Source organism: Mus musculus, chromosome 19 (assembly GCF_000001635.26).
Source record: "Mus musculus strain C57BL/6J chromosome 19, GRCm38.p6 C57BL/6J".
Lineage (NCBI taxonomy): Eukaryota > Metazoa > Chordata > Mammalia > Rodentia > Muridae > Mus > Mus musculus.
In genome coordinates, this window is record NC_000085.6 from 44,196,653 (window position 1) to 44,224,389 (window position 27,737).

The 27,737-nt window shown below is 45.2% G+C and overlaps 2 protein-coding genes across 10 annotated transcripts in view; one reads left to right on the forward strand and one right to left on the reverse strand.

Moving 5' to 3' along the window:
- Pkd2l1 (polycystic kidney disease 2-like 1) overlaps positions 1-27,737 on the reverse strand; it is a 100,692-nt gene that overhangs the window by 49,016 nt on the left and 23,939 nt on the right. For 4 of the 9 annotated variants that reach the window (XM_030250972.1, XM_030250970.1, XM_030250974.1 and 1 more), the window contains 4 exons: positions 18,511-18,803; positions 10,386-10,440; positions 9,521-9,574; positions 8,648-8,887 (listed from right to left, as the gene is read on the reverse strand). The gene's annotated coding sequence lies outside the window, so the exon portion shown is untranslated. Of the gene's footprint in view, positions 1-4,878; positions 5,100-6,961; positions 7,359-8,647; positions 8,888-9,520; positions 9,575-10,385; positions 16,498-18,510; positions 18,909-27,737 lie in introns of those variants that run through there. The other 5 variants (XM_030250971.1, XM_017318225.2, XM_011247267.3 and 2 more) reach the window with 5 other exon arrangements.
- Scd3 (stearoyl-coenzyme A desaturase 3) overlaps positions 6,636-27,737 on the forward strand; it is a 40,729-nt gene continuing 19,627 nt past the window's right edge. The window contains exons 1-2 of the mRNA NM_024450.2: positions 6,636-6,895; positions 18,750-19,032. Coding sequence (NP_077770.1) covers positions 6,869-6,895; positions 18,750-19,032 — 310 coding nt within the window. The 5' untranslated portion in view covers positions 6,636-6,868. The remainder of the gene's footprint in view (positions 6,896-18,749; positions 19,033-27,737) is intronic.

Consider the following 27,737-nt stretch of genomic DNA (forward strand, 5'->3'; position numbering starts at 1 on the left):
GGTGTTTCATCACAGCAATGATAACCCTAACTGGGACATCTAAGCAAGGCCAAGTAGGTGACAAATCAGCCACAGCTTTGCCAGGTGGCCCAGAGGGTCTGGAGGCTGATGTCATGTATCTGTAATATGTAGGTGCTAATATTTGTCTGTGGAAAACAACAATTTGTAAGCAGAGTACTGGGGGATGAGCCAGTAGCTGCCTGCCTTGTCCTAGGGTGGCCACAGTTAGGGTCCCAAGCTGACTCTGGGCTTCTGTGAGTGCTCCTGAAGGCTGAAGTTCTGTGGTGGCATCGAGGGCCCACTGAGCATGGGTCCTGGGCTTAGCTCTTCTCAACTGCTGTCCTCAGCTTAAAAGGGGATAAATGAAACCAACTCTCTGCTGCTTTAGCAGAGGACATGGAGAAACCCGGACCCCACGATCACATCTGGACCAGAGAGTATTGCAAATCCAGAGTGAGTTAACCCTGAGCTTTGAAGGGGAATTTCCCAGACCTGGCAAGGTAGCTGTGAAGTCTGGAAATGCACCAGGTTACAGTCATGTGTGCTTTGGACGCCAAAGGCAAAGCTGAGGGCACTGTGGGTTTTCCTTTCTCCTCATGGGCAGGAAAGATAAGAAGGCGAACTAGGTCAGAGAGGGGGGTAGAAGACCTCCGCAGTTAGCCTAAGGGGAACTTCAAACTGTCTCTTGCTGAAAGATCAGAACCACAGTCCAGGGTGTCTGCATCCTGGAGTGGGTTCATGAGACAAGGGTGGATGGTGGGACTGAGAGAAACAAGTGCTAATGAATACACTTCAAACTTTCTGGTTAGCAATAGCTACATGTCCAGCTCTGGAACCTTCTGTGGAATTCCCAATGCTGGGAATTTATCTGATATTTGCAAACAGCTAACGTGTAGCCAGCCATGCGCAGACTCTAGACCTCCCAGCCCAGAGCACACAAGAAGAAATTTTTAAATGCTGCTCTGTTACCTCACCGTAAGCCTGTTCCCTAGTCCTGTCTGATTCTCGGAGTTGCTGTACTGAGATGGCCCCTCTCCCACTTCCCCATTTAATACACTATGGTTGTGTTCTGTGCCATTGCATGCTGGCATGTACAGTTTGCTTGGGGGTTTTGTCCACTTTGTCTTAGAAATGTGTGTGCTCAGGCTGGGTGTGGTGCCACGTGCCTGCAATATCAGCACTTAAGAAGTGGAAACAGGAGAATTGGGAGTTCAAGACCAGCCTCGGGTACATAGAGAGTTCAAATCCAGTCTGGGATACATGAGACCCTGTCCACCAAAAAAAAAAAAAAAAAAAAAAAAAAAAAAAAGCCAGACATGGTAGACCCATGGTAATCCCATTAGGAGGCAGAGGCATGCAGATCTCTGAGTTCAAGGACAGCCTGGTCTACAAAGTGAGTTCCAGACAGCCAGAACACCCTGCCTCAAAAAACAAAGAAAGCAAAGAAGCAATAAAAATCTGTGAGCTCCCAGGGGTGGCAGTGAACTTGACTTAGTTGCCTCACATGAAGAAGAGCCTTGGCTTTCTGCTGAGCACATGGGATTCCAATCCACAGGGCAGGCAGCTACCCGGGTGTAGGAGTGTGGGATGGAGAAGCAGAAACTCCCAGTTCTAGTTCTGAAAGATAGTCATGGATAAGTCCCTGTTCCCCTGAGAGGACACCCTAGCTTCCAAGAGGTGACCGTTTCTACTTGGGGGTAGTCTCGGCATGGGGTGATCTAGACACATCTCTGCTGTTCCTGAGATCCAAGATGGCTGTAGGTTTAGGACACCAGCTGGAGCCTTTGCAGGGATCTGGGGAAGGAATGTGACTATGGTGTGCCTTTGGTTCTCTTACGCCTGTGCCTTTGGCCTTGTTATGGCTGCGTTACAGAGACTCCGTGAAGGACTAACATAACTCGTGCAGGTGTCTGACTCAGATGGACGGATTCAAAAGGGAACCTGTTTATACTGCTTTCTGGTTTTGCTTTTTTAAATCTTCTGAGCTCTTGAGCAGAAATGTTTCGACATGCTTGTTAAAGGCTGGCAAGATGGCTCAGGGGGAAAAGACATTGGCTGCCAATCTAAATGACTGAAGTTTGATCCCTAGAACCCACGTGGTAGAAAGAGAAAAGCAAATCCTGACTGTTGACCTCTAACCTCCACTTGGGCTCTGTGGCTTCCAAATCCTCATTCTCATTCCCCAATGTTAGTGCAACACACACACACACACACACACACACACACACACACACACACACACACACTCCTGAATAAAGTATAATGAATTTAAAGCACCTGTTAGCATGCGTCTCTTAGCCATCCTTGTAGCCTGAAGCACCACCACCTTCCAAGTTTCTATAGCAACTTCTTAGCTAATTTCTGTAACTTTAGTTTTTTCAAACCTTTTAAAAAAATTATTTATTTATTTATTTATTTATTTATTTATTTATTTATTTATTTATGTGTACAGGGTTCTGCCTGCCTGTACACCTGCAGGCCACAAGAGGGCACCAGATCTCATTATAGGGAGCTGTGAGCCACCATGTGGTTGCCGGGGAATTGAACTCAGGACCCTCAGGAAGAGCAGTAGGTGCTCTTAACCGCTGAGTCATCTCTCCAGCCCCCTCAAGCCTTATTTTTAATAAGTGTTCTTAAATGCTTTAACCTCCTGTGTAGCCCACCACCTACCAGAGGTAGTAGAAAAGAAAGGATACAGGGGAAATGAACATGTTAAGAAAGGTTCTTTGAAGCAACTCCCAACTATGTTGTCTGGAAATCAGCAGTTAGGTTCCCAGGTTAGCAGGCAGCAGCAGCTCGATCTACTCGAAAACACCTCACAGATACACCAGCAGTCCAGTTCAGTAGAGTAGGGTTTGCAGCAGCAGCAGCAGCAGCCTCAGCCTCAGCCTCAGCCTCAGCACAAGTCCTCAAGAGAAACCAGGAGGAACTCCAGGAGTTCTCAGTTGTGCCTCTCTCAGCGAACAAAGATCATCAAAGACATGAGACCCACAAGCATTGCACAGTTAGCTGTACCAGCAAGCCAAGCTTAGCCTCCATCGCTGTCCAATTGAGTCCGTGTCCTCCGCGGGCCTTGCCTCAGCATGTGCATCCAATCTGGCCTTGTCTGCAGAATCCCGACAAATGCAGCTCAACTACTCGATGTACCAATACATGTGTGTGTGTGGTCTTAGCAAAGAATCCTTCATCACGTGTCCTTTCTTTTCTTTTTTTTTTTAAAGGAGCTTTTTTTTAATTTTATTTATTTATTTATTTAATGTAAGTACACTGTAGCTGTCTTCAGACGCACCAGAAGAGGGCATCAGATCTCATTACGGGTGGTTGTGAGCCACCATGTGGTTGCTGGGATTTGAACTTCGGACCTTCGGAAGAGCAGTCGGGTGCTCTTACCCACTGAGCCATCTCACCAGCCCAGTCACGTGTCCTTTCACATGCTTGCTTTAGCAGAACATCCTCTCTCTCCCCCGTGTCTGCTTCAGTGAAACACTCCTTCATGTGTTTGCCCCAGCGACACCTTCCAACACAACTGACTTTCAAAGAACCCTTAAGTTTCCATTTCAAATTTCTGTCTCTGTAAAGCTGACTTTCTGAGCATTTCCTACAAACACCATTGTGCAGTATGCGCCTCTCTGTGACTGGCTTCCTTCCCCCACCATTCGACTTCCAGGGCTCACTTATGTTTTAACCTAAGTTTCACTTTATGGCCAAATATATTCCTTATTATTTATTACTATCCTTTACTCAGTGGATTAAGGTTTGTGTTGCTTCCATTTTTGATGCTTTGAAATTCATTGAGGTATGTGTGTGTGTGTGTGTGTGTGTGTACATGTACATCTATTTTCATTTCTATAGAGTATATACCTATGAGTAAAATTTGCAGAGTATAAACAATAATCTTATAGAACGAGCAGAGTGGAAAACAGTTGGTATGGCGGTTTGAATGAAAATGGACATAGAGGGTGGGGCTATTTGAAAGGATCAGGACAGATAGACATGTTGCAGGAAGTGTGTCACTGGGGGTGGGCTTTAGGGTTTCGGAAACTCATGTTGGGCCCAGTGGTTCTCCTTCTCTACCCCACCCCCACCCCCACCCCCCAGACTCCCTCTATCTGCTGCATGCAGATTCAGATGCAGAACTCTCAGCTACTCTTCAGTCATGTTTGACTGTATGCCGCCATGCTTCCCACGCTGACAGTGGACTAAACGACTAAACCTCCGAACTGTAAGCCAGCCCCAATTAAATGCTTTTCTTTATAAGGTTTTTCGTGGCTGTAGTGTCTCTTCCCAGCAATAGAGCACTGACTAAGACAGGAGGGAAGATAGGGAGTGGCTTAGAAATCATGAGTCTTGACAGGTCTCTCCCCCCCACACCCACCCCCACCCCTGTGGCTAAGATTAAGGGTAGAGACTGGTGAGAAAGCTGGGTGTGGAGGAGCTACACACCTCTAATCATGGGGCTGGAGAAGCTGAATTAGAAAGACAGTGCATCAAAGGCCATCCTGAGCTTGGATTAGGTGATAAGATCATCTCCCAGAAACAAAGTAAGCAAACTAGCAGACAGAACAAGACAGAAACGGGGGAAGAAGAGGGAAGGAATGGAAAAAAGAAAAAAAGAAAAGAAAAGGGAAAGGAACTGGTAGGAGCAGAGAGCTTCACGACCTAGATTCTGCTAAGCAGAAAGGGGAGTTAAGTCTGAGAAAGACGTTCCAGGTAAGATCATGGGCTACTAAAGTTCTAAGAAAAGGAGTCTGCGTGTCAATGCAATAAGAATTGCCGTTCACCATGCAGTTGTACCAACCGGTGACATAGTCAGGACAACCTTACAAAGCACAGTGTCGCTCCCATCACAGAGCTTCCATGGTGAAGCTGCTTCCTCACCTCGCAAGTTTCAGAAGCAGAAGCTCAGCCTGGTTCTTCTCTTTTCTCTTTCCCTTCTATATAATTGTGTGACACCGTTGAGATCACGTAAATGCATAAGACTGAGTCCCATGGGGCTAGAAAGATGGCTCAGCAGTTTAAAGCATTGGTTGCTCCCACGGAAGAGCAGAGTTTCCGTTCCCAGCAGGCAGCTCACATCCATCTTTATCCAGTTCCAGGGGATTTGCTGCTTTCTCCTGACCTCCTCAGGCACCAAGCTCACATATGGTGCACATGCATGTATTCAGGCAAAGCACTCACACACATAAAATAAAATAAAAAACAAATTTAAAAATTTTTAAAAAGATTATATCTAACTTGTGAATACCACCGATAGCATGAACAAGAGTTCTAGAGCGTTGATCTAGACTGCAGCTTCCAGAACTTCAATACACAGTTCTGTGTCTACTCAGCTTCACCACAAATGTCTGGTGCAGCCACAAGTAAGCTTTCTGACCTCTCCACTTCTCAATTTCCTCCTCTAGACAATGGACCCAGCGAGTACCCACCTTCCAGAGCCCCGGTATGGCTCAGCAAACTGTCTCTTGCGAATTGGTTTGCATGAACCATTCTACACCTGCTCTCTGTCTTATTTCTATGCCACACACACTGGTCCTTTAGACTATTTTGGGTTAAAAATGCCTGTCTATGCTTCCTGCTCAAATTCCAACTGAGGCCTGGGGGTTGGGGGGAGGGTGAGTGGGGCTCAGTGGTAGACTTGTCTGTTTGACCTGTACAACACCCAGTGTTCAAGCCCCAACACCGTCAAACAAAGCCAACTTCCAACTCAACAGGCAGGAGAAGCTCACTAGCATGTTCCGGGAGTGTGGGCACATGAATGGGCTTGCTGGGTGGCTCCTGGGGGAGGTGGCCCCCCACAGAGCATCCCCCAGTGGTCAAATGGGGGGCTCATATACAAACACAATGTTGCTACAGCTCCTAGCCCTGGAGTTGGCAGAGAGTGAAAATTGTTTGGTCACTGACATGTGACTTCTAGACAGCAGTAGGTAAGGGAAGAGGCAGGTTCCACCCATACCTTTGGCTTCTGGCCTGGGGTTGGAGCCCCTTCCCAAAGGTTGAGGGGAATGGGAAGGCGAGATGGAATCATGGGTGATGGGCAGCACCTTGGTTTCCTGTTCCCGCTTGTGCTGTGGGAATCCCAGTGTTTATGGTGTGTGTAGAATCACCCTAGGCTTGGACACAAATCTATTTGACTAAAAACTCTCCCTTTTCCAGTAAAGAATCCCTGACGTGTCCTTGAAGTCATGGGGTGACACTGAGTGGAGGTCAAGAGGCTAATAAAAGTAAGAAGGGGAAGGAAGATCAAGAATATGACACACAAGGGACCAGACGACTACATTTCAACCAATGGCAGCAGCCAGTTGGGGTGGCACCAAATTCTCTTTGACTAAGGATGAGTTCAGAGTTGACAAAGCATCATTGGCATTTTGTCCTGGTAAAGACCAGCCCTGGGGCCACTGAGATAATGGTATCTGAGGCATCCCATCACTCTGGCTTAGTCTCCATTTGACTGTCTTGCCTCCTGGCCTCTCCTACACTTGACTGAACCCAGGGCTGGGCCTAGGCCAACCACCTTTGCACACCTTGTCCCATACTGGCAGATAAAAGGCACATGAGGAAATAGAAGCCAGTCACTCCATGTCAGCCAGAGCCTTTAAATATGCTGCTTGGGGTGAGGACTCACACACACACACACACACACATACACGCTTGGGGTGAGGACTCACACACGTACGCGCGTGCGCACATACACACACCAAGGGTGAACTTGGATAACCACCCTGGGTGGAAGGCACACGGGAGGGGTTTGTGCCAACACCTAGCTTGTTTTGCAGAAACAGGATCTGCAACAGAAGCCTCCTCTGCCCTGCAGCCCCAAACGCCACAACTTTAAATCCTTGGAAGATCTTCCCGGCCTCCAAGAACCAGCATGCCAGGGCACCTGCTGCAAGAAGAGGTAAGCTTCCATGCAATGGATCCCTTCCAGTGTGTGCAAGCCCAGACTGGGCCTCTAGTAAATTACCTGGTGTGGAAGATCTGAGAGTTCCTTTTAAAAAGCTGTGCCGCCTTCCACTGTTTGAGGATGTGGGACTCTAATCTGCAGATTTGATCCTCCCACTTTTCTTCTTCTTTTTCCTTTGTCATGTGTATTTGTACTGTGCATGTGTGTGCATGTGTGTCTGCATGCTTAGAGGCATATTGTGTGTGGGTGTAACTGCTTGTATGTGGATATGAGTGTAGAGACCCACGGTTGATGTTGGGGGTCATCGTTGATCATTCTTAAGGTTTATTTTCATTTTTACGCATATGGATGGTTTTTCTTCATGTGTGTATGAGTATCCAGATAGGCCAGAATAGGGAATCAGGTGATGGATGGTTGTTAGCCTCCACATGGGTGCTGGGAACTGAACCTGGTTGCTCTGCAAAAAACATACAATGTTTTTAACTGCCCCATCCCAGTGATTCCTCTGATTCACTGAGACAAATCCTCACAGTTAAGCCAGAACCCTCTGATATGGCTAGCTTTGCTAGCCAGTTTTACCATCCACCAGACCTACAGGCCAGCTTCCATGCCCAACATAACTGACATGAGTTGTGGAGAGCTGAACTCTGGTTCATTTGCTTGTGTGGCAAGCATTTTAACCACTGAGTAGTGTCTGCAACCCCCAACCTGTGTTTCTTAAGCTTGTCAAAAAGAAAACCTACAGCAAACTTACAGATCTAATTGGGAAGCACTGTGTTCTTTGAAAATATGGGAAAGGTATTTGAGCAACTGAAAACCCTATTGAGCAATTGAAAAACCCTGGCTTAGGCAAGAAAGAAGCAGATAAAATGAAAAGGACAACCTTACAAATGCACTTGACACTTTGCTGCAGCCTGGTCTTGAGGTTCGTCTCTGAAGGAAAGCTATTCATGCTAGACCTTTGTGGTTGGCCTATCAAGATGGCCACTCTCTAAGAAAGTCCTGAGTAGAGGGAGATTTAAGTTTATATGTGTTCCTCAGCTGGGTCACAAGAAACCCAAATGGATGCAGACATTTAAAAAAGGAAAAAGAAGACCTAGATAATAGTGACACATGCCTTAAACCCCAACTGTCGGGAGGCAGGGCCAGTTGGATTTCTATGAGTTTGAGGCCAGCCGACTCTACAAAGTGAGTTTCAGGACAGCCTGAGCTAGAGAAACCTTATGTTGAAAAACAGAAAGAAAGAAAGAAAGAAAGAAAGAAAGAAAGAAAGAAAGAAAGAAAGAAAGAAAGGAAGGAAGGAAGGAAGGAAGGAAGGAAGGAAGGAAGGAAGGGAAGGAAGGAAGAAAGAAAGAAAGAAAGAAAGAAAGAAAGAAAGAAAGAAAGAAAGAAAGAAAGAAAGAGGGAGGGAGGGAGGGAGAGAGAAAGGGAGGAAGGAAGAAAGAAGTCATAAAATATAAAGAATTTTATGAAGGAGCAAACAGTTGAGCCTACAAATAATTCAGAAGCCTGTTTGAACTAATCAATTAGATGCCAAAAAGACTTATCTTGAAGAATTGATTTTTTCCAATTTAGCTGTTTCATAAGTCTCTTCTCTCTCTCTCTCTCTCTCTCTCTCTCTCTCTCTCTCTCTCTCTCCCCCCCCCCGTGTGTGTGTGTGTGTGTGTGTGTGTGTGTGTGTGTGTGCGTGCGTGCGCATACATAGAACATGTAGGTCAGAGAAAACCCTCAGGTGTTGGGCCTTACCTTCTGCCTTTTGTGGGGTTTTGCTGCTGTTGTTTTTTGGAGACAGTCTGTTTTTCCATTGTGTGTGCCAGGTTAGCTGATTGGCTTCTGGGAATCTCCTGTCTCCACCTCCCCTTTCTGTACAAGTCCAGAGTCTTCTGCCACTGTTGCTGGCTTTTTAAAGTGGTTTCTATGGATTTGAACTCAGGTTCTCACACTCCCTCAGTAGGCACTTTTCCCCACTGAGCCTTCTCTGCATCCCTGGAAAGGATCATTAAGAAGAGACAGAAGGACTTTTGTTTAGCATTGTTCCAGAAATTTCTGAACATTGACATGCACCTTGGCTGACCCAATTTGAGTCTTTCTTCCCCAGGGCTGCAAATGAACCCATGTCCTGGCCTACATTAAGCCACTTTTGTTGGTATTTACAGGTTCCAGTGTCTGAAATTGAGATATATACAAGGGTAGCTGGTGGGTGGAAAGCTCATCTCTTTAGAAATTAAAAGATTCCTTTTTTTGCAGTGAATCTTGGGTCTCTCAGAGCTAAGACCCTAAAGAGGAAACACCTTGGAATTTTGGTCTTGTCAGACTTTCACAGTATTCCTTCCTTCCTTGCAAGGGTGTTTTCTCAAGGCATGTTCAGTTCCATGTATCTTCTGCCTGAAGAATTAATTTTAGTTAACATGTGTCTTAAATGCTCTTACACATTCAAAACAAGTCAACTGGTCAACCTGTGATTTAGTTCTGAGATCTCCTTGACATACTTAGCCAGCAACTCCTTCCTACCTAAGTACAGGATATATCTAAGAGGTAATTGCAGGGACACAAAATCTGCAACACGGAGAACTTGCCTACGACCCAGCACCAGGGGAAAACCTAAAAGCTGCAGCTCACATCCGCACAGTATAGCAGCCAAGGCCTCTTCAGTTCCCTGATGGCAACTGCGATCTGAAAATATCAAATAAAAACATCAAAAGTTGCACATTTATACATTTTGAGACAGGCCCTTTATATGACCCTAAGATTGGCCTGAACCCATGATCTTCCTGCACCAGGGATAGGGCTGGGGTGAGTGTGGTGTCCTACCTAGAGTACCTTGCAGCTAACAGGGGACCATGGAGAGAATGAATCTGGTATTTGTCCCTTCTTAATAATCTATCCTAGCCCAGGCATGGTGGCACATTTCTTTAACCCCAACATTAGAGAAGAGGAGGCAGGCAGATGTCTGTGAGTTTGAGGTCAGCCTGATCTACAGAGCGAGTTCCAGGACAGCTAGGGCAATGTAGAGAGATCAAGTCTCAGAGAACAATAACGAATCAAATTCTTTTTTTAGAAAAATATTTTATTTATGTTATGTATATGAGTACACTGTAGCTGTCCTCAGACACACCAAAAGAGGGCATTGGATCCCATCACAGATGGTTGTGAGCCACCGTGTGATTGCTGGGATTTGACTCGGGACCTCTGGAAGAGCAGCTGGTGCTCTTAATCACTGAGCCATCCCTCAGTGATTAAGAGTGTTTTGTTGGGGTTTGTTGAGGCTCCCTAGGGACTTGGAAGGAACTTTGTAGCTCCTTTAGATTTTTTTTTCTTTTAGATTTTTTAGATTGGGTCATCTGTTGGGATGTAGTAGTGTCTTGCTGACCCTGTATCAGGTGTGGCTTGCCTTAGAAGTTCTGAGGGCATTTTCCTCTGCAATGACTCTCCTCTGCAGAATGTACACCACCTTTGTCTTTGATTAAGAGAATGGGTAACTTACTTGAAGTATAGGATCCTTTCAGAGGTGTCTCATCACCCTACAGGAACTCGATGACCTGGAACAGAGGTCAAAACATTGGCTATCTGCTTACCTTCTTTATTTTCATGGGTTCCTAAGGAAGGTTGTGAACCACCCAGATGGGTAGTCACAGTAGTCTTCAAAAAAAAGTTTAGGGAATTTTATATATTATGTATGTGTCTGTACGTGGGTTATGTGCTGGTGAAGGCCAGAAGAGGGCACCAGATGCCCTGGAGGTGGATACCAGGCAGCTGTGAGCCCCCTGAGTGCTTGGAACCCATAGTCCTTTGCAAGAGTAGCTCTATCTTGGAGTTTCTACTGCTGTGATAAAAGATAGCATCCTTAGTTGGCTTAACATGTTGTGTAACATGACCTGATCCTGCCATGAATTTAAGTCAGTCATAAGCAGGAAGACAAAAGTCAACAGGGCCTTTGTTTTAAGTTGCCAAGTTTTAGATCTTAAAATAGAAAGGTGAGAAAGAAGCTGTTCATATTGGACATTCGGCACCTTTTATTACTTAGCCTTGGCCCCTCTCTCTATCTGCCTGTCTATTAGGGTGTCTATCTAAATCCTAGTCTCTCTCTGAGGAATAATTACCTAACTAGGTGACTAACAGGGCATTATGATTGCCTCTTATAGAAAGGGACAGTTTGGAAAGCCTTGGGCTAGATAATCTCAAAATACGATTTAGCTAGATATAGTGGCACATGCCTTTAATCCCAGCATTTTGGAGAGAGGGACAGGCAGATTTCTGTAAATTGGAGGTTATCCTGGTCTAGTAGAGGCTACCCTGGAACATAGTGAAATCCAGGGCAGCCAGGCCAGGGCTATAGAGAGACTCTGACTCCAGGAAAAAACAAACAAAAAAAAAAAACAAAAACAAAACAAAACAAAAAAAAACTAAGTGTTTGACATGTAAGTATGTGTCCTATTATGGGGAACTCACCACTCAGACACAGCTTATAGCAAATTGAAATTCTTTATTCCAGCTAGCTGAGACTACACTCAGGTATTCAGGCCTGAAGTGTAACATCAAATGTCCGGAGCACAGCGGGTTTGAAGGCAGAAACCAAGGACTAGCATCTTGCTCCTTCTCAGAAGCAAACAGTTTAACAGAAGCTCAGATAAGCAGTGAGCTGGAGGGAGTTCCCAACAAGCAGGCAGACATCTAACAGAGACTAAGACAAGCCAGCTGGGACATCTTGGCCTGGGGGGTTCCTAGAATAGAGTTGAGTAATTTACTATAGAATTCCCCATCGAGGAGATTTAGTTCTAGACAAACCTGAAATGGCTTCAGCAAGAATACAAGATGGAGGAACTTCTGCCCTGTCTTACCTCATCTCGGTCCTACCAGACAGTTCGGCATGTCACATCTCCACCTAGGACCAGATGTAGGACGCAGAACCCGATAGTAGGTTTAGTTGGTTTTGATCTGAGCCAGGAATCAGAATCCTGAAACTTTAGCCCATGGTTTTACAAGCTCTTTTAAAGAAAGGTCCAAGCATGAGACCTGCATTACTGCCACTTAAATAGCCTCCCCGTACCACCTAGGTGGGCTCATTTCTCATTCCAGAATCCTACGGAAAAGTCTCAGCTCTAGGGGTCCCACTATATAATAACCCTGGCGGGAAGAGAGCTATTCTAAATGCACAATAGAATCCTTCCCTTTGGCTACATACCCCAAAAGAGTTAAAAGCATTCCCTTCCCAGGAATCTCTTGCTGAGGGGAGGGCAAGGTTGTCTTCTAGGAAGAGATTTCACAGTGTTGAGAGCGAGGGGTCAGTGCCAGGGAAGATCACAGCTGACTGGAGCTTTTTAATTCTACATAATTCTTTCCTTCTATTTAAATATAATCCTCGTGTCAATACTCACAAAGATGAGCTGGCATGGCTGGGCAATGTGTGACTGGATTTAGGGTCACAAACTGTGCCCCAACAAGCCAGGCTCAGCTACCTATTCTCAAGAAGCTAATTAAAAGAGTCAAATTAATGATGAAAAGCAGAATTTGGCATGGTACTCAATGCGGCCACAATGGGACAAGGCTCAGGAAATCCAGTGACCACGAAGCCCATTGTGAGAGTCCTGGTATGAGGTTGAGGTTTAAAGAGAAGGCGAGAGATACATGTGATTGATAGTTCTAGTCCCGTGTGGTCCTGCCTGTCCCTGACCCAACACTATCCTGATTCTGGTCTTTTCTGAGGGGCCTGGGAAGTTTGGCACTGTTGGAAGTCCCCTGTCTTTGAGAAAAGATTGAGAGAGGGAGCCAGAGATGTCTTACTTTTCCATTTGGCTAACACTGGCTGCTTCTTACCACTGCTCTCCCCGCCTTCAGGACCTGGATCCCCTTCTCTTCTCAGTGAGAAGTTTTTCTAGGCTGTTCAGCTTCATTCTGAGCTAACTTGAACTCCCAAGAATTTGTTTGATGGGAAGACTGGATTACTTGTTTGGTGGGCTCTTCTGAGCCATTAGAGTTCTGTTGAACCACCTGGGTGACTGTCATTTGTGTGGTAAGCCTAGTCTTTGTAAACTTAAATCCTACTGAACTATGTAGGGCATCTTCTTGGAAGGAGATTTGAGCTGTGTTGGTAACTAACCATGAAGGGATCTAAGCGCAGAGAAGAGCTGTACTGTAATTTGTGCAGCTGTGAAAAATGTCAGGTCTGGATTATCTTGGTTCAGTGTCTTTAGTAGTCAGTGGTAAAAGAAAATGAGATTTTATTAAAAAGTGCTTTACGTTATTCAAAAATACCTTTAAATAGTGTACATTAAATTATTTTTTTTTGTGATGGTCTTACTATGTACCCTGAATGACCTGGAACTTGCTATGGAGACCAGGCTGGTCTCAAACCCACAGAGATCTGTCCGTCTCTGCCTCTCAAATGCTAGGATTGATGGTGAGGAGCACTATTGCTGGCTTAAGATTTTAAATTAAATTTCTGATATAAGTTTCTTTTCCAAGAATATTCATATATGCAGTGTATAAATATGAGATATCTATTAAGTCTGTAATTCACATAAAATGATATTATTGATATAAAATCACAACTGATTTCTCCAAGGGGATGGGAGGAAGTTTATTCTGGAACCAAATATGATTGACTGTGGCACCCCAATTTCAATGTCCCAATATAGAAGTAGTTTTATGAAGGTTTTTACAATAACAGGACAAAGAAAGTCATAAATCAAGCTCTTTCTAAGTACATTGAGGAAACACCGAAGAGTCAGGTTTTGGCAAAGCAGGAAACTCTGGGATAGACCTCAGATGCAGTCTCATGACCCTTTAGGTCTTGGTCAGCTTTCATCTGAAAGCTATCTGACAGTCACTAGGTTGTTAGAACATACCCAGAGGTGGAAAAGCTATAGCTAATCATGGGATAAAGATACCCTTGTAGGATGTGAGGACGTAATTGGGCCATATCCATTATTGTGGGCTCAAGCACCCAGGAGATGGGTCCCAATTAATTTCCAATTATATTTGCTCTCATTCTAAGCAAGTTCTGAAACACATGTATGTGGATAGTCCACATGACAGATTAAATCCTGAATAAATCTCAGGGCTGTAACCTCTGAAAAGTTAAAGGGAGCCCATTTGGGACTCTGGGTAGTTAGAGAAATGGCCCCCCAAAAGCAGGCACAGGAGGGTGTGGCCGAGCCATTGGGTAAAGCAGCACAAATCCAGGAGCCATCTGATTCACCAGCGTGGATCCCGTTGCCACTATAGCTGCTGAGCTATTTGGGACAGGTTGTTTAAAAAGAGAAATTACTGGCTAGCATCTAAAGGGCCAGGACTTTCCCCTTGGCTACTTGCCTCTTCTGCCCCCTTTCAGCCACAGCTGGCCACCATCTCACGCATAGCTGCCAGACTCTTCAGTCAGCTACTACACTGGCAGCTGGCTCAGACAGAAAGGCTGCTGGGATGGGCCATCTCAGCCAGCCAGCCCTGACCTGTGGCTCTCCTCCCCGTTACAGCCCAAGGTGTCACTGTGACTATCTTCCTCTCTTTGAAAGCTCTCTCTACTTCCCACCCCCCTGACCTCTTCATAATTCCTGTAGACAGTCCAAACAAAATAGATAAATCTAAATATTCAAATTGAACACCAGGGGAAAAAAAAAGAAAGAAAGAAAACATATGACATTTGTCTTCTGCACCTGGATACCTGGGTTACCTCAATCGGAATGGTTGTTTCCAGGCTCCTCCATTTACCTGCAAATTTCGTAATTCCATTATTCATAACAGCTAAACAATACTCCACTGTATAAATGAACTACATTTCCTTCTCCACTCATCTGCTGACTGGCAGGTAGGCTGTTTCGATTTTCAAGCTGTCGTGAGCAGAGCAGCCATGAGCCTGATGATCAACTGTCTCTGTAGTAGGATGTAGTCTTTTGGGTGTATGGATCATGCATCATATCTGTTTCTAGCTTTTTATAAAAGCTTACTTGTTTATTTTATGTAACTGAGTACACTGTAGGTAGTTGTCTTCAGGCACACCAGAAGAGGGCATCGGATCCCATTACAGATGGTTGTGAGCCTCCATGCAGTTGCTGGGAATTGAACTCAGGACCTCTGGAAGAACAGTCAGTGCTCTTGACCGCTGAGCCATCTCTCCAGCCCGTTTCTAGCTTTGTGAGGAACTTCCATACTGATTCCCATGGTGGCCGCACCAGGTCACACTCCCATCAGCTCTGAACGTGTGTTCCCCTTTCTCCACAACCATGCCAGAATTGGTCATCATTTCTTGCTTGTTTGTTTGTTTTTATCTTAGCCATTCTGATTGATGATGAAATCTCAAAGCAGTTTTGATTGGCATGTCTCTGGTGGCTGAGAATGTTGAACGTTTTAAAATTTGTTTTTAAGGATTTATTATTTTTTTTTATTTCATGTATGCTGTCTGTAACATAGGCACCAAATGCATGCCTGGTGTCCACAGAGGTCAGAAGAGGGCATTGCATCCCCTGGAAGTGGAGTTACAAATGGTTATGAGATGCTATGTGGGTGCTGAGCGCTGAATAAGGTCCCCTGCAAAAGCAACAATTAGTCTCAATTGCTGAGTCATCTCCCCAGTCCCTGTTAACGTTAAAATTCTCAGCCATTTGTATTTTACTTTGAAAGCGTTATACTTCATTCCATGTCCCACTTTTACATCTGATTTGTTTCTCTTTTTTCTTCATTTATTATTTTTTAATAACTAAAGGTCTATGTGACCCTGGCTCTCCTGGAACTCAGTATGTGGGCTAGGCTAGCCTTGTAGTTAAAGAATTCCCCTGCCTCTCCTCCCAAGTGCTGAGATTAAAGAAAAATTTTGAAATGCTTAGTTCTTGAGTTCTTTGTATATTCTAGAGACTAACCCTCTGTCAGATGTGTAGCTGGTAATAATTTTTCCCAGACTCTGGACTGCCTATTTTCTCGAAGACTGTGTCCATTGATGTTTCAGTCTCACGATGTCCCATTTTCCATGTCTGCACTACTGAGGGCTCACCCAGACAGTCCTTTCCTGTGCCAAGTTCAAGTGTGTTCCAAGTTTCCTCATCTCTGTCAGTTTCAGGTTATCAGTTCATAGGTTGTAGTCCATGATCCATTCAGAGTTGAGTTTCATGCAGGGTGAGAGAAAAGCATTTTGTTTCATTTATTTTTCTTCATGTAGCTATCCAGTTTGACCAAGCACCATTCGTTGACAATGGCGTCTTTTCTCAAATGTATATTGTTGGCCTCTTTGTCAAACGTTAATGGATTTAGGGTTTTGGACTTATATGTAGATGCTCAAAATTTATTCCATTAGTCAGTGTGTCTATTTTCACTCCAGTGTCATTTTCTTCTTACTACTATAGCTCTGTAGTCTAGCTTGAAATCTGGGCTGGTGATTCCTCCAGCAGATTTTGTTTGTTATTTTGTTTTGTTTATGTTCTGTTGTCATATAGGACTCTCTTCCTCCTCCTCCTCCTCCTTTCTCTGTTTCCATAGAAATTTAAGATCACTTTTCTGGTTTCTGTGAAGAATTGCTTTGGAATCTTGATGGAGATTGCATGGAATTCATAGATTGCTCTTGGTTGGATGGCCATTTTCACAGTATTAATCTTACCAATCCATGAGCACGGCGGGGGGGGGGGGGGGGGGGGCTTTACATCTCCTGATATCGTCTCTCATTTCTTTTTTTCAATGATTTAAAATGTTCATTGTACTTGTCTTTCACTCACTCTTGAGAGGTTGTTGTGGACGGTATTGCTTGTCTGATTCCTTTCTCAGGATACTTGACATTTGTGTAGAGGAGGACTAGTGATTGTGGTCTAAAACAAAACTCTAAAACATTTAATCAAAAAGGTTCTAATAAAGCCCTCTTTTGAGTTGTTGGTCAGAGTCGCTCAAAAGACTCTTACAACATTATAGACTATTGCTACTGCCCTTGAATGCCTCCCAAGGGTGGAAGACTAGTCTACTGCTAAAGACACCATGTACTTCAGACACAGGGCTGAGACCTCTGAGTTGGAACTGACCCAAAAGCCTCTTCCCTGAGGACTAGCTTCCATAAGTACTAAATGTCGCCATGGAAGCTTCCAAAGGATGGAAATAACCAATGGCCCTGTCCAACCATGACACCTATAAACCACAACAATGACCAGCATAGCATGATAACCCTAAGAATACAGTAGTGGTGCACATACCTTGGTAGTAGCCAACAGCTCAATAAGAGGAAACTAATGTCTGCTACTGGCAACTCAGATGACTAACTACCCGAGACCAGTGAAGTCGTGAGTCTTGGAGAAGAACCTACAACTAGCACTCTACTAAACAAATATACTTCCTAACTACATTCTGTACATATCTGCCTTTGTAACCAGATATAAGCGTAGTCCTTAGGCTGGTGAGATGGCTCAGTGGGTAAGAGCACTGACTGCTCTTCCAAAGGTCCTGAGTTCAAATCCCAGCAACCACATGGTGGCTCAAAACCATCTGCAACGAGATCTGACGCCCTCTTCTGGAGTGTCTGAAGACAGCTACAGCGTACTTACATTAAATAAATAAATAAATAAATAAATAAATAAATAAATAAATAAAAATAAGTGTAGTCCTCACCGTCAGCCCTATCAAGGAAATTTCTTTTTGCTACAGATAGAGTCCATTACAGAAAACTACAACCAGTCAAAATACAGAGTTAAAGAGCCTAGTCCCCAAGAATACATCTCTTAATGCCATACTACACTTCCGCCTCTCAGAAGTCCTTTTGAAGCACAGCTGCTTACAGAACTTCTTCAATGCCACACTGTTACGTTTTCCTGTTTTTTTTTTTTGTTGTTGTTGTTGTTTTTCTGAGTTCTATCTCAAAAGGAGTAACTTTGTTTCTTTCTTTCTCTTTTTTTGGTTAGCAACCAAGACCCTAAAGTTTTCCCAGACAGTTTAGGCTTTTCCCTTGCCTTCTGTAGCACTCAACACCACTGCCTCCCTCCCGGCAGGCTTGCCAACCTTATTGCTGACTATGCCTGTATTCTTGGACCCTAACTCAGGGCCTTCTCCCCCATCATCTCCATCTTCCTCCTTCTAGTAGCTGCCGAGATTTACAGCCTGCCTGCTTTGCTGGTTTTCTTTCAAAATCTAATAATAAATTGGTCCTTAAGTTTCCTTTTATGGCTACTTTTAAGTTCTTTCATTAGCCATACTAAACCACAAAAGGGGAATGTCAATTTCCATAGTAACAATATGGCCACATGAAGTAAATCTCTGTCTCACGCTCTTCACTATGGTCTCTTTCACTGGGATGCTGGGGACAGATGACGGATGACCTAGCCCAGCTTGCTGGAGGCTGCTAAAGCGTTGGGTTTGACCCTAACAATTCTGGTTACAGCCTCACTTTGGATTGGTCTGCTCTGTTGGCAACTAGTACAGGAATTCAGTCCAAAATGATTTTCCCTTTAGGGCACTGGAATCTCGAGTTGATGCTCCCAGGACCTGTAGGTGTCCTGTAGGTGAGGGAGAGACTGCTGGAAACTCCTGGATCACCATTTCTAACTTGTACTGCCATCAATTGGTAGAGATATGGGTGGCATTTTGGACACTTGAAGTCCAAATTTTTGTTTCACAAGCTTTAAAGAATAACCTGGTTCTATCTGTACCTTTATGCGTACATGTGAGGCTTTCTTTGGCTTGCAGTGATGTAAGGGGTTCACCCCTTCACCTCGAGGTTTGACAACCAGTCTCTACAGTTTCTGCTCACTTCCTCTTCCACCAAGCCTTAATTAAGCCAGACCCTGGAGAAGGGATTGGACCTCTAATGCACCCTAGTGCTGTATGCAAGAGGGGAGTGTCTTCTTCTGGAGTCTGCTCTCCTAAGTCTCCTTCCTTGTCCTCATAGATGACGCCTTCGTACACGACCACCACCACCATCACAGCGCCTCCCTCTGGAAGCCTGCAGAATGGACGAGAGAAGGTGAAGACGGTGCCCCTCTACCTGGAAGAAGACATCCGTCCTGAAATGAAAGAAGATATATACGACCCCACCTATCAGGATGAGGAGGGGCCCCCGCCCAAGCTGGAGTACGTCTGGAGGAACATCATTCTCATGGCCCTGCTGCACGTGGGAGCCCTGTACGGGATCACACTGGTTCCCTCCTGCAAGCTCTACACCTGCCTCTTCGGTAAGTACCTTTCATTGTTCTGGGTCAGTGAGTGTCTCCAGTTTCTCCCCCCTCTTTAATGAAGGACATTCTTGCAATGGGCAGTGGCCCCTCTGTATCCAGGTTTCCCTAACCTTTTCTTGATAAACTAACTGAACACAGCCCGGTTGGATTGGGTAGCAAGAGTGTCTTGTTTTCTCTCTCTCTCTCTCTCCTCTCTCTCTCTCTCTCTCTCTCTCTCTCTCTCCCTCTCTCTCTGTCTCTCTCTCTCCTCTCTCTCCTCTCTGTCTCTCTCTCTCCTCTCTGTCTCTCTCTCCTCTCTCTCTCTGTCTCTCTCTCTCCTCTCTCTCTCTGTCTCTCTCTCTCCTCTCTCTCTCTCTGTCTCTGTCTCTCTCTCTGTCTCTCTCTCTCCTCTCTCTGTCTCTCTCTCTCTGTCTCTCTCTCTCCTCTCTCTCTGTCTCTCTCTCTCCTCTCTCTCTCTGTCTCTCTCTCTCCTCTCTCTCTCTGTCTCTCTCTCTCCTCTCTCTCTCTCTCTCTCTCTCTCTCTCTCTCTCTCTCTCTCCCTGTCTCCCTCTCTGTCTCTTTCTCTCTTTCTCTCATGAGACAGGTCCTCATGTGGCCCTGGCTGGCCTGGAACTCTCTCTAGCAGAGAATGCTCTTAAGTCTCTGATTTTCTGGACCCACTTCCCAAGTGCAGGCATTATAGTGTCCATCACCACAACTGGTTTGTTTTGTTTGATTGATTTTCCAGAATCTCATTGTGTTACCTAGACTGTCCTGGAACTCTCTATGCAGTCCAGGTTCACCTCGGACCCATGGTAATCCTCCTGCTTCAGCCTGCTGGGATTACATCCTGAGCTAACCTCTCTGGCAAAAGCAGCCTGGGGTGTTTTGCTGTTTGTTTGTTAAACCCATGACCTTGGGCATACTAGCCAGGTATTCTCCCACTGTGTCATATCCTTAATTATTGGAAGTACTTTAACATGGGTGCTGGGGACCAAGCTCTGAAACCATGTGTAGGGCTCACTCTGGGGTAGCAATGCAGCACCTAGGTAACCAACAGCCTGGCACACATTTTTATATCACTTATTTGGCTGCCTGTCCCAGCCCTTCCTGCCTGCCATGAGAGAACCAGGCCCTACCTAGGGGACATGGGAATAAGGTACCATACCAACAGCATGAGCTACATGCTGAGTGAGCCCAGTCAAGGAACAAGTCAGGGTATACTGCAAAGGAGAAGAGGCCATGGAAAAGGAAAAAGTACAAAACAGAGTTGGTTATCCTTACAACCATTCAGACCTTAGTCTCTGGCCAGACCAGGCCAGTTTGGCCTGGAGGAGGGTGAGGCAGGCTCCTCTAACACTCGAGTATGCAGGCCTGTGGCTCTGCTACTCCAGGTAGGTCGTCAGGGTGTGGCCCATGCCAGTCAGCAAGATGCTTTTCCAATATTTACATAACAGGGTGCTTCCCATCCTGCTCTCTGTCCAGCCTACAGCTGTCCCTTTTTCCTGAAGCCATAGCATGCCATGAACCTAGCACCCTCTAACTTCAGTTGTCTCTGCCCTCTACCCATCTTTTCTTGGCAGAGACAGGCATGTCAGAGGATCAAGCCTTGAAGAAGGCTTTTGGTCCACACCAGCCCTGACTCTAAGGAGCTCTGCAGCCCAGGGGCTATGAGGGCTGGTGAGCCCTCCATACTTTCCTAGATACTCCTGGGAGGTTTGAGGGGTGGGTGAACAGTGTCAGATGTGAGGAACTCTTTGACAACTCTCTCTCAGAATGTATTGGTGTAGAAAGACTGGTGTTATTCTGTCTGCCCCAGACCTCTTCTATCTTGAAGTTGGTGACATTTGGGTCCTTAAGCATTGTCTCAGAAAATCCACCCAACGGGCTGGAGAGATGGCTCAGTGGTTAAGAGCACTGACTGCTCTTCCGAAGGTCCTAAGTTCAAATTCCAGCAACCACATGGTGGCTCACAGCCACCTGTAATGAGATCTGATGCCCTCTTCTGGTGTGTCTGAAGACAGCTACAGTGTACTTAGATATAATAAAATAAATCTTAAAAAAAAAAAAAAAGAAGAAGAAGAAGAAGAAAATTAGAAAATTCACTCAGTCCCCTAAGAAGACACACCATAGGAGATTCCCTTTTGTAGGATCTTGGGTTTTTTAGTTACTTGCCGAGGCAATGATATTTCAGAAGCAGAAAGACCGGGCATGAAGGGATTCCCTGCAAACTCTCTCTCCAGCCTGCATCTTTCTTACATGCCCCATTCAGTGCTCAGTGTTTGACCAAATCTCCTGTGCTTGGGTGACATCAGTTGCTACTACAAGAAAAGGTTTGCCATCCAAACACAGGACTGTGCTCCCTGGCTTCAGTGCCCTGCCCGTTAGTGTGTGCTATGATTTTGTAAAGAAATTTGGCACACAGAAGCTGGCACAGGAAATGACTTGCCCTCTTGCCCCTGCACCCTCGTGGGTAGATTAGGTAGCTCTCAGAATGACTGTTGTAAAATGTGGGTTACAAAATTCTGCCTTCAGCATCTTGGTCTCAGATGGAGTTCTCTCCTACTTTTCAGTTTTAGAGGCTTTTCTGGTTTTATCCCAAAGCAATAAAGGTGCATCATTAGCACCTGGCTGTACATGCTCCGTTTTCCTGACTTGGGGATTTTGAAAAGCTTTTCTCTCATTTGAGAGCCACTCAGTAGAGCCCTCTGGATTAAGACCTCTCTGACAAGACTGAGGGCCAAAGAGCAAACCTTCCCAACACTCACCTGAGGGGAAAGCTCTTTTACCATCAGTGTGGACACATATAATCCTTCCCTGGGGACAGGGAAAGGACCTTTGTAGTGGCTATTCCTGGTTGTCAACTTGACAATATTTGGAATGAATTACAATCCGGAATTGGAAGGCTCACCAGTGACCCTTATCTGGAGGCTTGGAGATCCTTATCTGGATCTTGGTTTGAAGATCTTGAGCCACAGTGGCTATGAATTCCAGAAGATTGAATCTCCGAGTTTAAGGAACACACCTTTAATCTGGGCTACGCCTTTCATCTGGGATTAAAGGTGTGGTGGAACACACCTTTAATCTGGGCTCCACCTTCTGCTGGAGACAATATAAGGACATTGGAAGAAGGGAGTCTAGCTCGAGCCCTTGCTCCTTCGCCTGCTTGCTGCGTGAGACTGAGTAACTGCTAGATCCTTGGACTTCCATTCACAGCTGCGACTGAACAATTGTTGGGAATTGGGCTGCCGACTGTAAGTCATCAATAAATTCCTTTACTATCTAGAGACTATCCATAAGTTCTGTGACTCTAGAGAACCCTGACTAATACAGAAGTTGGTACCAGGAGTGGTTCTAGAGTAACAGAAGTACAAGGATGAATCTTTTAAAATTCTGGAATTGGCTTGTTGATCCACCAGCACTTTCAACTATTGAAACCTCTCCAGATTCTCTCCCTCCTGGGAGCTCAGAGAATTTTGAAGACCCATGGTTGAAACTATATTCCGAACTTAAAGAAGCTAATGCCCTTGATTTTCTTAATGAATTAGGTGATTCAGTGCACAAAGCTTTCTACAAGATGGGGAAAAAATCGAAAAATGATTTTACTGGCTGGCTGCTCTTAGTATCTGTGGAAAAAATGATGAATGAAAGGAAGGAGTTGTGTGATAAAATCGAAAGGCTCCAGACACAAGTAAACGATCTAAAAGTTGCTAAGTGTGTCCTTGAGGAGAATCTTCTCTCTTGTAGCAATAGAGCTCAAGTTGCAGAAAATCAAACAGAAACTCTCATTGTAAGGTTGGCTGAACTACAGCGAAAATTCAAGTCTCAGCCTCAGAGTGTGTCGACAGTTAAAGTAAGGGCTCTAATTGGCAAAGAATGGGATCCTACAACATGGGATGGGGATGTGTGGGAAGACCATGTTGAAGCTGAGAATTTTGAATCCTCAGATTCTCAAGGGTTTGCCCCACCTGAGGAAGTAGTACCCTCAGCCCCACCTCTTGAAATAATGCCTTCCCCACATGAGGAAATTAATTTTGCAGAGTCTGCTCACGGCCCACCAATAGTTTCTTCTAGACCTGTAACCAGACTCAAAGCAAAACAGGCTCCTAGAGGGGAGGTAGAAAGTGTAGTCCATGAGGAAATTCGCTACACTACTAAGGAGCTTAATGAGTTTGCTAATTCATTCAAGCAGAAACCTGGTGAATATGTGTGGGAATGGATTTTAAGGGTGTGGGATAAGGGTGGAAGGAACATAAAACTAGAGCAGGCTGAGTTTATTGACATGGGTCCTCTGAGTAGAGATTCTAGGTTTAATACGGAAGCTCGCATAGTTAAAAAAGGTGTCAAAAGTTTGTTTGAATGGTTGGCTGAGGTGTTTATCAAAAGATGGCCTACTGGAAATGACTTGGAGATGCCTGATATTCCATGGCTTAGTGTTGATGAAGGGATTTTAAGACTTAGGGAAATTGCAATGCTAGAGTGGATATATTGTGTAAAGCATAATTGTCCACAATGGGAAGGTCCAGAAGATATGCCTTTCACCAGCTCTATAAGACGCAAATTGGTGAGAGGGGCACCAGCACATTTGAAGGGTTTTGTTCTTTCCCTTTTCCTTGTGCCAGATCTTAGCATTGGAGATGCTTCTGCTCAATTAGATGAATTAAATTCACTGGGTTTAGTTGGATTCCGAGGTAACAAGGGCCAGGTGGCAGCATTGAATCGCCCGAGACAAGGTGATTCTAGTTATTATAATGGACAGCGTAGACAAAAGAATGTTTATAATAACATACCCAGTAATGGTCAGCACAGGAGAGGTGAAATTTATAATGGCATGACTCGGTTGGACCTTTGGTACTGGCTAACCAATCATGGTGTTTCCAGGAATGAAATACATAGGAAGCCTACTGCATATTTGTTTGATCTGTATAAGCAGAAAAATTCTCAAACAAATGAAAGAAAGGCTACATTAGATCGTGGTAAACAGCCAAATGAAAGAAAGGCTACATTAGATCGTGGTAAACAGCAATCTCGGCCAGTGAATCAATTTCCAGACTTGAGACAGTTTGCAGATCCAGAACCCCTTGAATGAAGGGGTGGCCAGGTTCCGCTGAGGAAGGATCTTGATAAGACACTCAAAGGTTTTGCTGTTACCCTTTCTCCAGTTCTTCCCCAGAGGGACCTACGGCCTTTTACAAGGGTAACTGTACACTGGGGAAAAGGAAATAATCAGACTTTTCGGGGTCTGCTGGATACTGGTTCTGAGTTGACACTGATCCCAGGGGATCCCAAGAAACATTGTGGCCCTCCAGTTAAAGTAGGGGCTTATGGAGGGCAGGTGATTAATGGAGTTTTGACTGATGTCCGACTCACAGTAGGTCCAGTAGGTCCCCGGACACATCCTGTGGTGATTTCCCCAGTTCCAGAATGTATAATTGGGATAGATATACTCAGAAATTGGCAGAATTCTCATATTGGTTCCCTGAACTGTAGAGTGAGGGCTATTATGGTTGGAAAGGCCAAATGGAAGCCTTTAGAGTTGCTTTTGCCAAAGAAAATAGTGAATCAAAAACAGTATCGTATTCCTGGAGGCATTGCAGAAATTACTGCCACTATCAAGGACTTGAAAGACGCAGGGGTGGTGGTTCCCACCACATCTCCGTTTAACTCTCCTATCTGGCCAGTGCAGAAAACAGATGGATCATGGAGAATGACAGTTGATTATCGAAAACTAAATCAGGTAGTAACTCCAATTGCAGCTGCTGTACCAGACGTAGTTTCGTTACTTGAGCAAATTAACACATCTCCTGGCACCTGGTATGCGGCTATTGATCTGGCAAATGCCTTCTTCTCAGTACCTGTCCATAAGGACCACCAGAAGCAATTTGCTTTCAGTTGGCAAGGCCAACAGTATATCTTCACAGTTTTGCCTCAAGGATATATTAACTCTCCTGCCCTGTGTCATAATTTAGTTAGAAGGGATCTTGATCGTTTGGATCTTCCACAAAATATCACATTGGTGCACTATATTGATGACATTATGCTGATTGGACCAAGTGAGCAGGAAGTAGCAACCACTTTGGACTCATTGGTAACACATATGCGTATCAGAGGATGGGAAATAAATCCAACCAAAATTCAAGGACCATCTACCTCAGTGAAATTCTTAGGAGTCCAGTGGTGTGGGGCATGCAGAGATATTCCTTCTAAGGTGAAAGATAAGTTATTGCACCTGGCCCCTCCTACAACCAAGAAAGAAGCACAACGTTTAGTGGGTCTATTTGGATTCTGGAGACAACACATCCCTCACTTGGGTGTGTTACTTAGGCCTATTTACCAAGTGACTCGGAAAGCTGCTAGCTTTGTGTGGGGCCTGGAACAGGAGAAGGCCCTTCAACAGGTCCAGGCTGCTGTGCAGGCTGCTCTACCACTTGGACCATATGACCCAGCAGATCCGATGGTACTTGAGGTGTCTGTGGCTGATAGAGATGCTGTTTGGAGCCTCTGGCAGGCCCCTGTAGGTGAATCACAGAAAAGACCTTTGGGATTTTGGAGCAAAGCTCTACCATCATCGGCAGACAACTATTCTCCCTTTGAAAAACAGCTCTTGGCCTGCTATTGGGCCTTAGTGGAAACTGAACGTCTGACAATAGGACACCAAGTCACTATGCGACCTGAACTACCCATCATGAGCTGGGTACTATCAGACCCTGCAAGTCATAAAGTGGGACGTGCACAGCAGCAGTCTATTATCAAATGGAAGTGGTATATACGTGATCGGGCCAGAGCAGGTCCTGAAGGCACAAGCAAGTTACATGAAGAAGTTGCTCAAATGCCTATGGTTTCTACTCCTGTTACAATGCCATCTGCTGCCAAGCATGCACCTATAGCCTCATGGGGTGTTCCCTATGATCAACTGACCGAAGAGGAGAAGACTAGAGCCTGGTTTACTGATGGCTCTGCACGTTATGCAGGTACCACCCAGAAGTGGACAGCTGCAGCATTACAACCCCTTTCTGGGACAACCTTGAAAGACACAGGTGAAGGGAAATCTTCACAGTGGGCAGAACTTCGGGCAGTACACATGGTATTACAGTTTGTTTGTAAGAAGAAGTGGCCAGATGTACGATTATTCACTGACTCATGGGCTGTAGCCAATGGATTGGCTGGATGGTCAGGGACTTGGAAAGATCACAATTGGAAAATTGGTGAGAAAGACATCTGGGGAAGAAGTATGTGGATAGATCTCTCCAAATGGGCAAAGGATGTGAAGATATTTGTGTCCCATGTAAATGCTCACCAAAAGGTGACTTCAGCCGAGGAGGAGTTCAATAATCAAGTGGATAAGATGACCCGTTCTGTGGACAGTCAGCCTCTCTCCCCAGCCATCCCTGTCATTGCTCAATGGGCACATGAACAAAGTGGACATGGTGGTCGAGATGGAGGTTATGCTTGGGCTCAGCAACACGGGCTTCCACTCACCAAAGCTGACCTGGCTACTGCTGCTGCTGATTGCCAGATCTGCCAACAGCAGAAACCAACACTGAGTCCCAGATATGGCACCATTCCTCGGGGTGACCAGCCAGCAACCTGGTGGCAGGTTGACTACATTGGACCACTTCCTTCATGGAAAGGACAGCGTTTTGTTCTTACTGGAGTAGATACTTATTCTGGTTATGGATTTGCCTTTCCTGCACGTAATGCCTCTGCTAAAACCACCATTCACGGACTGACAGAATGCCTCATCTATCGTCATGGTATTCCACACAGTATTGCTTCTGACCAAGGAACTCATTTCACAGCCAGAGAAGTACGACAGTGGGCCCACGATCATGGAATTCACTGGTCTTACCACGTTCCCCACCATCCTGAAGCAGCTGGTCTGATAGAAAGATGGAATGGCCTTTTGAAGACGCAGTTACAGCGCCAATTAGGTGGTAACAGCTTGGAAGGCTGGGGTAGAGTTCTTCAGAAGGCAGTATATGCTTTGAATCAGCGCTCGATATATGGTACAGTTTCACCTATAGCCAGGATTCATGGGTCCAGGAATCAAGGGGTGGAAAACGGAATAGTTCCACTTACTATCACTCCTAGTGACCCTCTAGGAAAATTTTTGCTTCCTGTCCCCATAACTCTAGGTTCTGCTGGCCTAGAAGTTTTGGCTCCAGAGAGGGGAATGCTCCTACCAGGAGCTACAACAAACATTCCATTGAACTGGAAGCTCAGACTTCCCCCTGGTCATTTTGGGCTTCTAATGCCCTTAAACCAACAGGCTAAAAAAGGAATAACAGTGTTAGGAGGGGTGATAGATCCAGATTACCATGGGGAAATTGGATTACCTCTTCACAATGGTGGTAAGCAAGATTATGTCTGGAGTGTAGGAGATCCCTTAGGGCGTCTCTTAGTACTACCATGTCCTGTGATTAAAGTCAATGGGAAACTACAACAGCCTAATCCAAGCAGGATGACAAAGGACGCAGACCCATCAGGAATGAAGGTATGGGTCAATCCTCCAGGAAAAGAGCCAAGACCTGCTGAGGTGCTGGCTGAAGGAGAAGGAAATACAGAATGGGTAGTAGAGGAAGGTAGTTATAAATACCAATTAAGGCCACGTAACCAGTTGCAGAAACGAGGATTATAAAGTAATATGAATGCCCATTGTAAATTTACAAATGCGTTTGCGATTGTACGAGGAATAGTTATATCATGTTAGGCGTATTTACAAC